This window comes from Leuciscus leuciscus (assembly GCF_965113295.1).
Source record: "Leuciscus leuciscus genome assembly, chromosome: 1".
Classification (NCBI taxonomy): domain Eukaryota; kingdom Metazoa; phylum Chordata; class Actinopteri; order Cypriniformes; family Leuciscidae; genus Leuciscus; species Leuciscus leuciscus.
This window is the reverse complement of record NC_138725.1, coordinates 10353920-10371012: the sequence shown is the minus strand read 5'-3', so window position 1 is coordinate 10371012 and position 17093 is coordinate 10353920. Positions and strand designations below refer to the sequence as shown.

Below are 17093 nucleotides of genomic sequence, written 5' to 3'. Positions count from 1 at the left end.
GGAGACAGCCTCATCCCTGACCTTACAGTCAGAAACATTTTCACATTACAAGAACAGGACGACATTGAAAGGGCTGATTGGAGTAGCTCCCAATGGTTTGGTGACATTCATCTCACCCCTGTACACTGGGTGCATCTCAGATAAGGAGATCACCAGGATCAGTGGAGTCCTTCCCTTGCTGGAGCCAGGAGACGATGTCATGGCGGACAAAGGGTTCCTCATTCAAGACCTCCTTGCTGACGTTGGAGCTAAGCAAAATCATTCCACCTTTTAAGCGTTCAGCTCAATTCAGCAAGGAGGAAACGGCACAAACCCAAGCCATTGCCCGCCTCAGAATTATAGTGGAAAGAGTGATCGGTAGGGTAAAGTGCTTTCACATCTGGGACTCTCCCGTGCCGCTCACACTGATTGGCAGTGTGAATCAGATCTGGCTTAACTGCTGTGTTTTGGCAAATTATCAAGGACCTTATTGTTTTGAAGAGTGAATGAATTAATGTTTTTGTATGTAAATGTGTAATGTGTAAATAGTATGTAAATAATTTAGTGTTCCCACATATTCTTAAACATCAAATTAAATATAATTGTTATATTCTTAATTTTTTCTGTTGAAATGTGACTTTGATTTCACTAAAACATCAAAATTATGCATCATTTATTTTTTTGGTATGTGTAACATCAACTGATTAATAACAACTCAATAAATAACATCAAACATTTACAATAAAAAATAACATTACAGATCATCAACAGTAAGACAGAAGGCTAAACTGATTGGTAAAGACAAGATTAGTGTAATTCAAGGTATGCATTCATGTATGTGCCATAATAATATACATCTAATTTCTCTTTCATTTCCGCTATGAATGAGTCATCACGCCAAATTCTTTCCACAGTTAAAGTTGATTGGGTATCGGTAACAAAGTCACACCATGTCAGTCCTGTGATTGCCAGTTGGCCCTGAACCTGCCAGTAGTACTTATGTGAACGCCTCAGACTGGTGTGGCCTTCCTGCACCTTGAGGTGAGCAACCTGAGATGGTTCAGGTTTTGTGCTGCTCTTCACCTCAACCAGGCCAAAAGGAGGCGACTCTGAAGGGTCATACACCCGACCGTCTGGACTGGCCCCGAGATGTGGTGCGTCAGGGTGAATGATGAATCCTGCTGGTAGCACATTAACTCGCAACAGTTCAGCATAGTTTGCCAGCACTTCAGGCTCCACTAGTAGACCACGCTTCATTGCAGCTGTTTGCTTTGTGGAGCCTCTGATCATCTGAATAGCTGCAGACTCCAGCTCTGCACGACACGCCCTACTACAACAAGCATCCCAGAAATGACTAGCAGTCAGCCTTGGTCGCCGTAGCTGTGTCCACGCAGGACATTTGGACTGCTGCTGAGTTTCTTTTGCTATCTCGCTGGACAGCTGCGGTGACACTTCAAGAGACTGGAGATGCATTAACTGATGCAAGGTCGGGACGAAATGCAACCTGGGAAAAGTGTGCTGCATCAGAGGAAGGGATGGAAATTCTGGAGCCATGTGGTGTAGGAGGAGGTCACTGGACTTCTTGAGTGGACAGTGATAGGACATGGGGGATCCACGAGGGACAGACCCAAATTTAGATGGCGTCAGCTCCATCTCAGAAACCCCATCCAATACAACAGCCATGAGAGGTTGGGGCTGCACCTGGCTTAGTTTGCTTCCAGATGCCATCATATATGGATCTGGCAGTGGTCCTAGACAAGAGAGCAAAGAGAAACACAAGATTATTGGTCACACAAAAGAAAAGTTAGACATGAGTGCTTAACTACATTTAAATTGTATTCATTTTATCTGCGGTAACCATAATTTGGTTAGTCATAATGTCACAGGTCGGGATGGGCCAAGCCGGACTGCGCCCACCCCTGAACCAGGACCACCCTGAGGAGCGTGTCAGAGACGAGACGGAGACAGAATTTAAAGGAATAACAGTTCTTTTTTTATTAAAGTTAAAAATAATTTGAATAACCTAAACTAAAATCTTCCTTTCTTCTTCTTCCCAGGAATCGAGGCAATGCAGTAGTCTCCGGGGCCCACTCCCACGCCGGTGCAAGATTCACAGTGATGGTCAGGGCTCTTCCTCTTCTCACACCGGTGCAAGGTTCGCAGTGGCCTGTGAGAGACAGGTGAGTCTTCACAGGTGGGTCGGTGGTCAAACGGGACGCGGTTGTCTCACCCCGGCAGCCTGGACAAGCTTCCTCGGGGACGAATAGAATGGCGACTTCAAGCAGCGTGCACAGTTCTCACCTTCACTCTCTTGAGAGGTCCACTTTTCACTATGCGGGCAGACTAACAGGCGCGCAGTGAACTCGGGTCAAACCGGTGGGCGGGGCTTTGGCGACGGATAGCAGAGTCAACACCGCGGGTAGAGTGTGCAATTCTCACGTGTGTTGCAGGAAAATGGACACTTCACACCAGACAGGTGGGCTCTGGAGCTGCAGCAGACTCAAAGTCAACTGGCGGAGCAGAGCTTCTTTAGGACAGACAGAATCAGCTTCAACAGCAGTATATAATTCTCACGTGTGTTGCCGGGAACAGATAACTTCACACCATGCAGATGGACCTGGGGCTATAGCAGACTCAAAGTCACAGGCTGAGCGGAGCTTCTCTAGGACAGACAGAATCAACTTCAACAGCAGTATACAATTCTCACGTGTGTTGCAGGAGACAGATAGCTTCACACCATACAGATGGACTTGGGGTTGTAGCAGACTCAAAGTCGCAGGCGGGGCGGAGCTTCTCTAGAACAAACAGAATCAACTTCAACAGCAGTATACAGTGCTCACGTGTATTGCAGGGGACAGATAACTTCACACCATGCAGATGGACTTGGGGCTATAGCAGACTCAAAGTCACAGGCTGGGCGGAGTTTCTCTGGGACAAACAGAATCAACTTCAACAGCAGTATACAGTGCTCACGTGTATTGCAGGGGACAGATAACTTCACACCATGCAGATGGACTTGGGATTATAACAGACTCGAAGTGCAGGCTGGGCGGAGTTTCTCTAGAACAAACAGAATCAACTTCGACAGCAAGTTAGTTTGACTCACGGATGCTGTTCCTTCTAGTCCTCAGCAGATGGGGCCGATCGACATTATCAAGCTCCAGTTACTGACAGTAGACCACCGTGGCACGGGGAGAGTGCACGGCAAAGAGAATAAATCTTCCACACACACACACAGCACTTTCACTCCAAACATGCAACGTGAGGGGGAGAACCGTCAATTTAAGCACTGCAATCCACTTCAATAAGTGCAAATAGGGCCAGCACTCACCCAGAGGCCTCCGTGCCACAAGCAACGAGCTTCAATGTTGGAAAAAGGGTGTCTCGGGGCTTCCCTCCACAGACATAGACAGGATTCACATCACCGTTCCAACACGGGGGAGGAGGATAGGAGATCGCACATTAATCAGTGTATTTCACTCAGTGACGGTTAAATAGCACAATCAAAACACTCCAATCCACTTCAAATTCAGTGTTGAAACATGTAGGTAAGAGATCCAATGGTCGATTACTTATCTCTCTCCCTTCCAGGCGAACGGTGTATCTTCACAACTCTTTCACACTCCTCGAGTCCCATCCAACACACTTGCCCCTGCACACCACAATTCTTCTCTGCAACACTCAAATGAAACGACGTCTCACGGGGGAGAACCCACACAACAGTCTCTCTTCACTAGCTTTTTATATCCTTCTCAATGCCCACATGGCTTCGTCATGGCTCTAGATTAATTCCCCACACCTGATGTCGATTTCCTCATCCCGGTTGGCAAGGCAACGGATACACATTTACACGGGGGTGGAGTGTCCTTGTTATTATACCGGAGGGGACACAATTGCGGCGAACTTTAGTTCCGCCCTCTCATTTGTCACACCGTGACAATAACATAAAAAAAAAAACTTAACTTAGTCTCACAAAGCAACAAAGCAGTTAAATTAATCACCTGTATATGCCTTGTACAGTGTGGACCTCAGACCGTCCTTGCCCACTGTTTTGGGCTTTTGCACCACCAGCTCACTAACCGGTTCAGGATGGATTCCCTTAAAAGTAAAAGACAAAAACCAATTACAGTCTGTAGTCACTACTGGGGGTGTTTTTATAATTATTTACAGTTGTTATAGATACACATCAGTTCTTAAATCATAATGACATGTTTATCACAAACCCACCTGTGTTCTTGGTCTGTGCCATCTTTGTAAGCCACTTGTGCAGGCCAGCGGGGGTGGAACAGCCTGCAGACCCAGCTGGGAATAATGTGCGGTCTGGTACAGGATGGCAACTATGTGATTGCAGAATCCTTTACCAGCCGCACAACTGCAGCAGAAAGCCTTCAGGTTGGCACTTTCTGCCTCCAGTGATATCTAGACACAATAAATTAAATAGGTTACACTGAAGTCATACTTATGTTGCTACATCAATGTTCATAATAACATGAAACTATAACTTTCAGTAGGGTGACCAGATTTGAGTTGGTAAAAAAGAGGAGTGTAGTGAGTTTGTGAGATATTTCATTGAGAGTAATGGGTGTGCAGAGCTCTGTACATAATGAAAATATGATTACATTTCATGTATGTTTTTTCAATGTTATTTTATTATATAGGTATCAAAAAAGAGGACATGTCCGGGAAAAAGAGGACGTCTGGTCACCCTACTTTCAGTAAAATAATAGTAAGTGAAGAAAGTGGCGCAACCGCAGCAAGAAGAGTGAACACGCAAGAACGGGCAACTTTTTGAACTTTTGCCAACCGGCATTCTGTCTATAGTCAAACCTCCAGTTTGTGAGGCTCCTCGCTCTTTCTCATTGACCTGAAGCATCTACCTCTCACTACTACCTGTCCCTGGAGTATATTTGATACTTTAACCGCATGCAACAAGAAAACATTACATGTTATCTCATATAGAAATTCACAACTTTACAAAACAATGTCAGTAATATTTCACATTTACCTACTACAGCTTCACCAAATTACTGGTTGTTGTGTTAATCTCATGCCATCTCACTTAAACATACACACGACATATTCACTGCGATGTGTTATATATTACAAATTCACAACACCTAAGATTTACAGTTAACGTAAACAGAGTTATAACCGGTGATACGGCTTTGGCTAAAGCTAAAGCTAGCTAAAGCTTACCTTGGTAATTGTGGATAAACTCTTCGTGGAAAAATTTATATCCCTTGTCCAGTTTGTTCCCTTTAGTGGACGAATGCATCTCCACACTCTTCACCACATCGGCGCTGGTGAACTTCGGAAGACAACTCAGGCTCGTCGAAAACACTCTAGCTGCCATTTCTCTGCCAAAAAAAACTCATACCGGAACTGGGTTTACGCTTCGTTGACGTATTTCCGGTTTTTGCGTAAATGGTCTATTCGGTTAGAACTACAAACACGAGTGAAAAGTGCTATAAAACTGCAGACATGGAGGACGCGCGAGTCCGGCGGTTATGTAGAGATGTTTAGATAAAGCGGTTTGAGTGATTAATTATCAGTTTCTAACCTGACGAACATGTATTTATTCAATGTTGTCTACATTATATTGCATCTGCAGCAGCATTGTGAACTTTTGTAAAGATACGTTTAGCCAAATGTTCATAAAGGTGATTTTCCGGGTTGGCGTGTCCTCTGATGGTTATACTCTCGCTCGTTACACCATGCAATTTTTTTGTTTTATGCATGTTATGAGTTTCACAGAAAACAACATTTATTATCCATTGTCATTTTGCTTCTCAAATAAATGTCCCTTAATTTAAAGGAGAACTCCGGTCAATTTTAACATTTTTTGTACATTTTTTGTACATTTGGAGTGCTGTCAGTACAGAGAACAACGACAAAAATCGGTGTTGCCTACACCGTGTTATCCTCTTTTTAAAATTTGCACCCTGTTGACTTCAATGGGGCATATTTTAAACCTGCTTTTAGCCTCTAAACATCCTTGATGTGTCATTACAAGTGCCCAGCCAATGTGAGTGATTCCTTTAAAGTGAACACGGGTCAATCTGACTGCAGTAGATGTGAAAAATATGAATAAAAATGAAGTTAATTCGGCCAGCGCTTATACCTGTATTTACATCCTGTTTTCGGTTGAAGTCCAAAGTAGTCGATTGTCGAGTTCACGCGCGTGATCATAGGTAACTAAACATATGCGCGTGAACTCGACAATCGATTACTATGGACTTCAACCGAAAACAGGATGTAAATACAGGTATGAGCGCTGGCCGAATTTTATTCATATTTTTCACATATACTGCAGTCAGATTCAGCGCGTTCACTCTGAAGGAATCACTCACATTGGCTGTGCACTTGTAATGACACACCAAGGATGTTAAGAGGCTAAAAGCAGGTTTAAAATATGCCCCATTGAAGTCAACAGGGTGCAAATTTTAAAAAGAGGATAACACGGTGTAGGCAACACCGATTTTTGTCGTTGTTCTCTGTATTGACAGCACTCCAAATTTACAAAAAAATTAGCTCAATGTTAAAATTGACCGGAGTTCTCCTTTAAGAATATTACTTTAAAAGAATATTGTTCTTTACTCAAATTAGTTCCTAATATAGCTTCTTTTTTAAACTGGCATTGTAGACGATGAATATTGTTGCCTCTATTGTTGTGAATAAAAGCATCTGATAAATGTAAGTTTATTTAGATTCATAACATTTCTGTAGATCAGCAGCAAACACATCATATCCAACAGATATCCTTCTTAATATGTCTATATATATCTTAAAATCTAAAGTAATCATTTTATTTACATAATTTTAGTTGTTGTTTTTAACACATGTGAGCAGCTCAGTTTAGGTAGGGATAGCAAAAAAAAAAGTTAGGGATAACTGTCTTGTCATTTAAGAGCAAGTGATATTGATTTGAATTTTGTGGACCTAAATATCTATTCAGCAACAAAAATATGCCTATCTGGTAGTGTTACTTGAAAACCATATTTGTTTCTTATAGAAAATAAATAGTCAAAAGAAATGGTAATATGGTAATAAACTTTTTTCCTGGACTGAGAAATCATGGTTTATGCAAAGTGCATTTAAAGTAAGACTTTTTAAATGTCACATGATTTCAGCTCAGTAATCCTCCTCAGTTTCGCGGACAGTCGGAAACATACATCGGAAACTACTTTTTCTCTGACACTCTGCATTTTTCGGTTGATATTTGCAGTGGATATTTAAGTGGAGATCTGCCCACCCTTTTTGACGCTCTCAGCCGCTCTCAACGCTTTCTCCGGCCCGCTGTCAATCCCACAATGCACTGCGCAGGCATGAAGCTCGACTTCCATTGAAAACGCTCACTCCGCTCCGTGCCAGTGGACACCGTGCCAGTGGTTAGATGAGCTGTTTCTCTCCGGCCAAAACCGTCCAGCTCCCATGAGGCTTCCATTCCTCCCTGACCTCCGCGCTGGTGAGCGTGTGGCCTTCTCTCATTTCAGAGAGTCAGTGTGTTGAAGCCTGAGCTCCAGGTAGATGATGCTTTCAAGTCCAGGCCTGAGGTAAGAAGACCATCTCATTAATTTCCCTGTAGTGAGTGAAGTTGGTTTTCTAGTGAGCTCATTGAGGCATGATAGCAGTGAGGGCAGTGGCCATAGGGAGTATTGTGAATGACAGTCTAGTGTGTGACCAGAAGGGGTGAATGGTTTTGGGCTTTCTGCTTGAAACTGCCATTGTGCTATAGTCTCACAGCCATTGTTTTGGCATGCGTTCCTTGAGCACTGGGAACGAGACACTGCGTCTTTCGCAGTGTGTCCTCTGCGTCTTTTTGCTGTGTCCCTTCAGAGGAGAAGTGGATGACATGTTCTCTAGGCGCCCTTATATGCTTCCTGGTCACACTAGTATGATGTCATAGGCTGTCGCTGGCCAATAGGATGGCCGTGATTTGACGGTTGCTTCAGATACCAGTCTTGCTGAGGCGTTCCCCATTAGTGTCTCAGGACGCCAGTCGTAACCCAAGATGTTTTTTATTAGTCGGTTGCAGAAGTACTGACAGACTTTATGTAAAGACAGAGCCATCGTTTGTTTAGTAAACCACCGTTAAATTAAAAGAAATAAGACGCAATTTTATGTTTGTTTGTTGTTGTTTTTTTCACTGTGAACCTTGACTTAAAAACAGAGGCATTTAATTTTGTGTAGCGCTACACTGCATTTCACCTCTGCTTTAGCTGGTATCCTATAGCTTTCTAACAAATCTGTCTTTATGTTGTATGAATATCACTGGCTCTGTGTAATTAATTGATTGAGATTTAATTGAATAAATGTAAATTAAGCTGCTGTTCATGTTTTTAATGTTGTTTATTCACTAGTTGTTTTGTTTTTTTGGAGACATGTCTCAGTGTTTTTTGTCCATACAGTGAAAGATGTGACGAACTGGAAGTTGTCACCAAAAATGGTTGTGATGTCCACAGGAGGGCGATGTTGTCACAAAATGATTTGAAACAAAATGAAAGCGGAATATAAAAAGTCTAGGTCTTAAGTTATATGGGAAATCTCTTGAAAGAGTTAGGGTCTTCAAGTTTCTTGGGGTTCAAAATTAAAAGCTCTGGGTCAGCTCTTCCTTCAATTTCTTTGTTAGCAGAGAGTTGGGAGTTTAGGAAGGGTGAGAGTAGACTTAATAGATTCAGTGTTTTACATTCTGTTAAGACATACGCAGAGGAGGGTTTCCGTTGTCCAGTAATTGCCGGACATTGGCCGGAAAAAAAATGAAATTGTCCGATTAAAATTGTCCTAACTAACTACACGAGACGCGACACGCGATAAAAGGTATCTTTTCCATGTTAATCAGAGTTTTTGTCCTAACCAGACGCGACGGCGACACGCGACATTTCTCATTTAGAAACGCTTTCTATTTTTCTGCGACGTCGCGCTGGAACATCAAACACAAAGTGTGGCGATGATAATCTCTGGTAGGCTACTGTTTATGTGCTTTATTTAATGTTAAAAGCGTGAAATGTGACTTTGAATATCATTTAGTGCTCCAGCTTTGAAGCTGTAAAAGCAACACTGGATATAATTCACCTCAGATCTTGAAATTAAACAAATGGAAACATGAACGTTAAAACTGTGAACAAACAAGTGTATTCTTTGACAAAGAATGTTTTAGTAACTCAGTAGCCTATGTATTTTTTTAAATGGTGTAATATTTGTGAATGTTATTATGTAGCTACTTATCCATTTTCTTGCGAGTGCCTCAAGTTTACTCTCTAGTCGGTAGTCGGTTAAAAAACAAAGTGATCTCTAAATTAGGCTATTATAGGCAGTGGACTAAACGCTACTACAGTTTTAGCCATCTCATTCCAAGATCTTTTTGTGTGAAGTGAACAAATCCCTCACACTCAATTTTTCATAACTGTCACAACGAACCAGCAAAAGTAATGATTATGAATATGTAAAAAATTGCAATGAGACATTTTAATTGTCTATTAATAAACAAGTGTTTTCTGTGTCGGCTGCAAAGATGAAGTCTGACTCACGATCTTCGCAGTAGTGAACGCGCCGGAGAGAGATACACATTTCATACGGATCACATCGTTTTATTTTGTTTTGAATGGTTCTGTTTAAAAGTAGAGATTTCTCTAGATAATATATATATATATATATATATATATATATATATATATATATTTTTTTTTTTTTTTTTTTTTTTTTTTTGTAGGTGTGTGAGGCGAGTAGGCTACCTTATACGTAAAATTTCGGTTCATGGATGATAGCTTAACGTTAGCTTCAGTTCAGGCGCTGGCGCCTCCATGTCATGATTATTTATTGTCTGCTATATTTACTTTTTATTTATTAAATCGAGAAAATTGGATTAAAATTAAGATACAATTAATACAAAATGAAATTTGTTTTAAAGAAAGGCTTTGTGCTTTCTGTTTGAGGTCTCTGTGGAAGTTTTAAAGCAGTCTTTTAGTGCCGCTTTGGGCGGTCGCGTCCGTAATGGAGAACTGTCACGTAAGATGGTAATATTATTATTATAAATAATAAATCGTATAATAATCCCGCCCCCCTAATTAAGAGGCGATATCTGACTGGCATATCATCAAAAATGTCCGGAAAACGAAACCTCTGTCGGTCACTTTGACCGGCACCAGTTTTTTCGAGCGGAAACTCTGACGCAGAGGAGCTTAAGCTTAATGAAAGGAAAATGGGGCCTTCTGTCTACTGGCCATCTATCCCTCATTGGTTACTGCCTGAGGCTGATGTAGATCTATTAAAAAATGTAATAAAGGAAGGAAGTGTAGGAAATGTTGCTCAATATGTACAGGAGCACCTTAGGAATTTATGGAATAGCTACATAGATATTTATACAGATGGATCTAGAGACCCTGAGAGTAGGGCTGTAGTACTCGAGTCCGGTCTTGGACTCGAGTCCGGACTCGAGACCGCTTTTCTATGGTCTCGGACTTGTCTCGGACTCGCTGGTATTCGGACTCGGACTTGTCTCGGTCTCGGCCGCTGGTCTTGCCAAATATGGCTTTTGGTCTCGTCCGAGTCCAGGTGTCTTTATTATGTTCCCAGTAATCACACATACGTCGCCGTGATATTAAAACAAAATATTATTGGAGGGAAAGTGAAACACTGCTGGCCACCTAACTATGGGCATTTCGGCTCTTTTTCGTGAGCCGGCTCGTTTCACTCAGCTCACTGAAAAGAGCCGGCTCTTTTGACTCACAAACGGCTCTTTAAAAAATAAATGTTTAAATAAACTCACTGAAAGTCCACCGCTAGTGCAACGTGAATATTCACATTTTTAATTGTCCATATAACACCCCGAAAACTAGCCTGCTTGCCTTGCACATCTAATTAATGGGAAAAGTTTTCCGACTTTTTTTCTTACCTTTCTTTCTTTGCCTATTCCACGAGTGGTAGGCTCCAATGACTGGCTGTTTTAAAATATAGCTAATATCGAAATAAAATAACCCAGCTCATAACTTGCAGGTTTGCTTGGTGGCAAACTTTTTTCATTTGATTGCTTCAGCCGCCACCCGCCCGAATTTAATTAAAATATTTTTTTTCGTCACGTCATCCGCTCGATTCGCGGTTTATCCGCATCTCTTGTGTGTGTGTGTGTGTGTGTGTGTCTGTGTGTCGGCTCGGCCTTCCCTCGTGCAGTTTAATTGGTTGACATCGCGTGTATGATTGACAGGAACATAATGTAAGGCTGATCAGACCGTCGAAACGAATGTGTGTGCTTATTTAGGCCTATATAATTATAATTTTTTTGTTGTTCTTTGAATTAGTCAATTATTTTAAATAAAATTAAAATTATTCATTATTTCATTATTACATAATGACTTCATTTCTATAGGCTAGCCTATATTTTTTTAGCAGACTTTTTTTTTCCTGTCCTGGACTCGGTCTTGACTCGGACTCGAACCTTTTTGGACTCGGTCTTGACTTGGACTCGAAACTCTTTGGACTCGGTCTTGACTTGGACTCGACTAGTCCTGGTCTTGGACTTGACAAAGGTGGTCTTGACTACAGCCCTACCTGAGAGTAAGAAAGTGGGCTTTGGTTTATATGTTCCGCATTTCCATGTTAGACAGTGTCATAGATTGCCTGATGGTCTTTCAATCTTTACAGCTGAACGTGTAGCAATCATATGGGCTCTGAGGTGGGTGGAAGAAGGCGGGGTGGAGAAAGCCATCATGTGTTCTGACTCGCTATCTGGCTTGATGGCGATAGGGGGAGAAAGAGGAGGGGCTAGGTTAGATTTAGTCGAGGAGATCTTAACAAGTGTTTATAGATTAGAGAGGCGGGGGTGTAGTGTGGGTTCCAGCACATGTGGGGGTTGAGGGGAATGAGGCTGCTAGGGCAAGTTTAGTTAGGGGAAATGTGGAGGTGGAGGTGCCATTTGACAGACTGGAGTGCCGTAGCATCATTAAGGAAAGACAGACACTAATTTCCTGCCGACTCCTCATCAGCGATCTGAACCGTTCATCCCAGAAGTTCACGAAGAACTGACAAGTCGTGGCGCTACACGGTCGTGATGTCCTATATAACACGCGCTGAAGCCCAGCGAGTTTCCGGAAGAAAATATTTTAGTTTTCTACAAATTTTGACTAGGATCCGTTTATGGTTTAAATATGTTTATTTTATATGCTTAAGATAGTATTTTTGGGAGGATACGGGGTAACATTTTTTTAAAGAAAAAACTAGTTTTTCACTCAGATCTCAGTGACTGACGCTGGATTTATTTTCACACAGTCACATGAACTCTCAACTGTCATAATCAATTCAGCCGATCCAAACAACGACACGACAGTCATAAAGTTATACAGTTTTAGTAAAGTTACAACTCTGCACTTTTATGCTCTGCATCGGTCATTTATACTTTGGTATTTTTGTGCAATAAAACATAATCATAAGATACTATAAGATAAAGTAAACTAGTATTTTTTTTTCTATTGATCTATTTGGCTACATTTGTTGCCCTATTAAAAATCTTTTAGACTAGACTATTCATTATGAATATTTAGTTTTGAATAATTCGACTAATTTGTAACACAAATAGGAGTTTGTCTTTGCATTTTTATTATTATTAATGTTTTCCCAGATTTTGCAGTAACGTCAATTACTTTCACTTTCATTATTTCATCAGTGACAATAGCGCCCTCTTGTGCCCTACATATTTAAATAATGTCATTTCTGCATGTCATTGTTTTGTTACAATTTATATGAGTTTCTTCTGAACTGTGATGCTTTCTGGGAGGAAAAGATTGAAATTAAGGTTATTTGTTGAAAACTTCATATTTTAAGGGGTAATTTTCACTGGTTTAAATGCACATCTCTACACATTTTCCACATGTTTAAATGTTTGTTCTACAACACAATATTAATAAACTGCAGTCATTTGGTTCTTTAAAACATTTCTCTCCTGTTTTCAGCACTGAAACATGAACAGACTCAATAAAACATGTGCAGAGATTCAGACTGACGGCGGGTTTGAATACAGACTTCAGTCTAATATACTGAATCTAACCAATATTCCCGACTGTGATCAGAGCTGGTATTCAGAGGTGTGTGTGTGTGTGTTTCTGTCCTCAAACTACACCATTATACACACACTTTAAGGCTTTACAATAAGGTTTCATTAATGTTCCTGGCACCAAGTTTACTTCACAAAAGAAAGTAGTCCTGGAAATATTTTAAAATGAGGATGTTAATTTTTCAATATCCAAAACTGAAGCCTTCAGTTGAAATACATTTTTTGTATGACTATCAGTGTGCATTGAAACAAATCTTTATGCATTTCATTTGCAGGAAGACCTACACTTTGGGTATTTAAGGAGGAACTGACAGACATTTGATCAGGCGACCCATGGACTTGGGCCTGGTTTAATGGGAAGCACATTCAAGTTCAACGTCTCCTGTCTAAAAGTTAATATTCAGTTAAATGCTTTCTAATACATGTTACGTTTCTCTCTATTCTACTTTTTTGCTTACAAAATGACCTTAACATTCAGTGTGGTATTTTTCCTTATAAACCATTTTCTCAATAAATGATTTTACAACAACAATTGCAGTGTTTTTCTTTATGCACACACTGTCAATGTGTGTCTTCCAACAAAGAAGCTTGTCCATATAAACCCCCAGGTCTCTATAAGATGTCACTTGCTGTATCACTGTGTCTTCAGTGATCACAGACTTGTATTCAGATACACTTCTTGGGTCAAGGACCATTTCTTGTGTCTTTTTTACATTTAACACAAGAAAGTTCTTGTCACACCAGTGAATGAAAGTATCTATTTCACTGTGGTAGGATGATAGGTCCATATCTCGAGGAGACTCAACGTTTTTGTTTATCTGTTTTCTTATAATTCCTCTATATGGAGGAACTAAATGTTGTGCCTCACAAGACCACCGTGCTACATATATAAACATACAGTAAAGTGCAAAAATATCCCAGTCCCCCCCCCCCCCCCCACCCAAAAAAAATGTTACGTCAGTTATTTATATCTTTTGCTGTAGTGTGTCAGTAGGAAATATCAGTTTACTTTTCCAAACATTCTTTTTGCCATTAATTGTAATAATCCAGTGAGATTTGTGTATGCACAAGGAGTCTGACAACAGCCGGTATGATCTGATCCCACCATCATCGAGTGCATCTGTGATTACATGTTTAAGATGTAAATGTGTTTAAGATGCAAACGTGTTTAAGATGTAAACGGGATGATTGCGCGACACTTGCGTGAGACACTGTTGCCGTGTGTGCAAGTAGCAGAAACAACGAGGAATACCAGAGAAAACGTTGAAAACGTTTAATTTGAAAAGGTGTGAATGACGTTACAAAACATGAAAAATTATAAAATATAAAAGGAAAACAAAGCAAGAAAACAAGAGTGTCGCCAAATCAATTAAATAATCAAAACATAATCCACATAACTATTTCACCCAAACCTCTAAATCTACCCATCAAAAGAAAAATGCAGAAACAAAACCTGAAATCTTCAGCGTATACGCCGCCTTAAATAAACTACGTTGTCTAAAAAAAATAAAAAAATAAAATCAATGCATGGTGATCACTCTCCAACTAAATAACAGAAAACAATTCTAACTACCGTGGTCTTTAAAGATGGAACACACACACACACACACACACGCACTACGGACGTCTAGTGTTCTAACTCTAAACAGTGCATTCCATCGGCAGTAATACTAACAAAGGAATGTTCATCTCTAAACACTTGCATAAGCAAAAACAAAAAACAAAAACAATCATAAACGTAATCATGGTTTCAACAAACAACTCCAGGCATGGGAAGTTGTCTGAGATCTGGCGCTGACCTCCCTCGCTCTTGGTCACTGGGCCTTTTAAACCCACAGAACGTCTGTGGATTGCTGGAATGTCATGGGCAACCAATGATCACCACCTAGGAATAACGTATAGAAACAAACACACACAAAAAAAGAAAAATACACAAACACACGTGGAACGTAACATGAATAAACTGAGACAGACTAAATCCAGAAGAACTGCGGGAATGAGTTTTTTAGATTAAAGACATCTCTTTGACCTAGCATTCACATAACACATTATAGACTTCTATAATTCAATGTTAGGCTGCATAGATTAGGCCAGCCGGAACTGGGAACACTTCCTATAAATCCTGATGTACTCGTTACATCATAAGAAGAATGGTGTCCATGCTTATATTAGTCTCTCTGTTTATCCCGAGGTTTACCACAGTCCGCGGGATCCAGATCTGATGAAGGACCTGCGCCTGGACGCGACGACAGCGCAGTCCTGAAGTGTCAACTAGTCTCTCCCCTGTGAAGGCCTGTGAAAAAAACAAACAAAAACACATTTGACACAATCTGATTCCATATTGATTAAGTTGGGGCCTATCAGGTACAGTACATAAGAAAAAAAATCTCTCTCAACTAATGCTGTAAAGTAAACCATAAGGAACCCCAGTTGGTACATCATTCTAATATTTAAGGTTAAAAATTATTTATTTGTAAGCTGCTTCTTTAAATCACACATAAGGAAGTTTATATACTGTTATAATACACTTTTAAAGAAACACCTTTCCTACATTTAGACAGGTGGGCAAACGCATCTTTGTCTCAGTGCATGCATTGTTTTAGTTTGGCAGCGCTACCGCTAGCTTAGCTTAGCATAATGAATGGAATCCTTTGTTGCCAGCTAGCATGTGATTTAAAAAAAAAAAAAAAAAAAAAAAAAAAAAAAAAAAAAACTTCTTGTGGCCTGCGTATTCACGAGTACAAATATCAATGCAGATTAAAGGGTTAGTTCACCCAAAAATGAAAATTCTGTCAGTAATTACTCACCCTCATGTTGTTCCAACCGCGTAAGACCTTCGTTCATCTTCGGAACACAAATTAAGATATTTTTGATGAAATCTGAGAGCTGATCACTTCTCCGTAGGCTGCTAGGTGGCCCAAACTTGCTGGCCCAGAAAAGTTATTAAAGAGATCGTTAATATAGTCCAAGTGACTACAGTGGCTCAATCTTAAGTATATCAAGCGACTAGAATACTTTTTGTGCGCAAAAACAAACAAAAATAACGACTTTATTCCACTATTCATTTCCTTCTCTCTGGGCCTCTAGTTGGTTCACGTAGTGTTTTTGCGCTGCGCGTCACACACACGACCAGCGTCGGCCAATAGTGAGCCTACGTGGTGACGTGTAACACAGACGCGCTGCGCAAAAACACTACGAGGCCCAGAGAGAAGGAAATGAATAGTGGAATAAAGTCATTATTTTTGTTTGTTTTTGCGCACAAAAAGTATTCTCGTCGCTTGATATACTTAAGATTGAGCCACTGTAGTCACTTGGACTATATTAACGATCTCTTTAATAACTTTTCTGGGCCAGCAAGTTTGGGCCACCTAGCAGTCTATGGAGAAGTGATCAGCTCTCAGATTTCATCAAAAATATCTTAATTTGTGTTCCGAAGATGAACGAAGGTCTTACGCGGTTGGAACAACATGAGGGTGAGTAATTACTGACAGAATTTTCATTTTTGGGTGAACTAACCCTTTAAGTTTTTGGGGCAGACCTGACCTGTTGGAACCCATGACCTTGGTGTTGCTAGCACCAACGCTCTACTGTTTGAGGTACAGGAAAGCCTAAATGAGTCCACACCGCAAGATTACTGTTATAAACCTGAGCATCGTCTGAAACGCAAAGGGGGAGGTGTTGCTATAATTTATAGTAATATTTTCAAATCCACTAAGAAATCAAGTTTTAAATATAAGATATATCCAGTATACAGGCCACCAGGGCACCATACAGACTTTATCAAAGAATTTGCGAACTTTCTATCAGAATTAACCCTCTGAGGTCTGCAATCACGACGGCGTGATTTGCTCGGTTTTTTTCTTATCAGTTCAGTCGAGAGTCCAAATACTCTGTTGACTTTGATCTTACAAACCAGTTTCATACATCAATCGATCCTGTTAAGATTGTATTATTTTTGTGTATACTCACAATAAAAACAAAGTGTTGTGCTTTTTGCCAAATAAAGAAAAATAAACATGATGTGAGTTCTGCCTCCTCTCTGTCAGTGAAGTCCATTCTGAAACGCGTCCGA

General features: G+C 40.5%; 2 protein-coding genes and 1 long non-coding RNA gene across 8 annotated transcripts in view; 1 reads left to right on the top strand and 2 right to left on the bottom strand.

The window, feature by feature from the left end:
• Window positions 1-671: 671 nt before the first annotated feature.
• LOC309505672 (uncharacterized protein) lies at window positions 672-5399 on the bottom strand. Its single transcript, XM_082179142.1, has 4 exons — window positions 5176-5399; window positions 4207-4398; window positions 3981-4077; window positions 672-1730 (listed from the first exon to the last, which is right to left on the bottom strand). Exon 4 carries the CDS (start codon window positions 1708-1710, stop codon window positions 787-789), a length of 924 nt encoding a protein of 307 aa, XP_082035268.1. The 5' UTR covers window positions 1711-1730; window positions 3981-4077; window positions 4207-4398; window positions 5176-5399; the 3' UTR covers window positions 672-786.
• A 3094-nt stretch (window positions 5400-8493) lies between these two features.
• Window positions 8494-13939, top strand: LOC309492806. 2 transcript variants are annotated; one of them, XR_014203715.1, is made up of 3 exons: window positions 8494-8796; window positions 12921-13052; window positions 13297-13939. It is a non-coding gene; the product is annotated as an uncharacterized lncRNA (long non-coding RNA). The 2 variants fall into 2 exon arrangements; XR_014203716.1 differs by having other exon boundaries at window positions 8494-8939.
• Window positions 13940-14040: 101 nt separating this feature from the next.
• LOC309492270 (uncharacterized protein) overlaps window positions 14041-17093 on the bottom strand; it is a 39730-nt gene continuing 36677 nt past the window's right edge. For 3 of the 5 annotated variants that reach the window (XM_082161184.1, XM_082161183.1, XM_082161182.1), the window contains exon 4: window positions 14046-15314. In XM_082161184.1, the coding sequence (XP_082017310.1) occupies window positions 15156-15314 (159 nt within the window). In that variant the 3' untranslated portion in view covers window positions 14046-15155. Of the gene's footprint in view, window positions 15315-17093 lie in introns of all 5 variants that reach the window. The other 2 variants (XM_082161185.1, XR_014203489.1) reach the window with 2 other exon arrangements.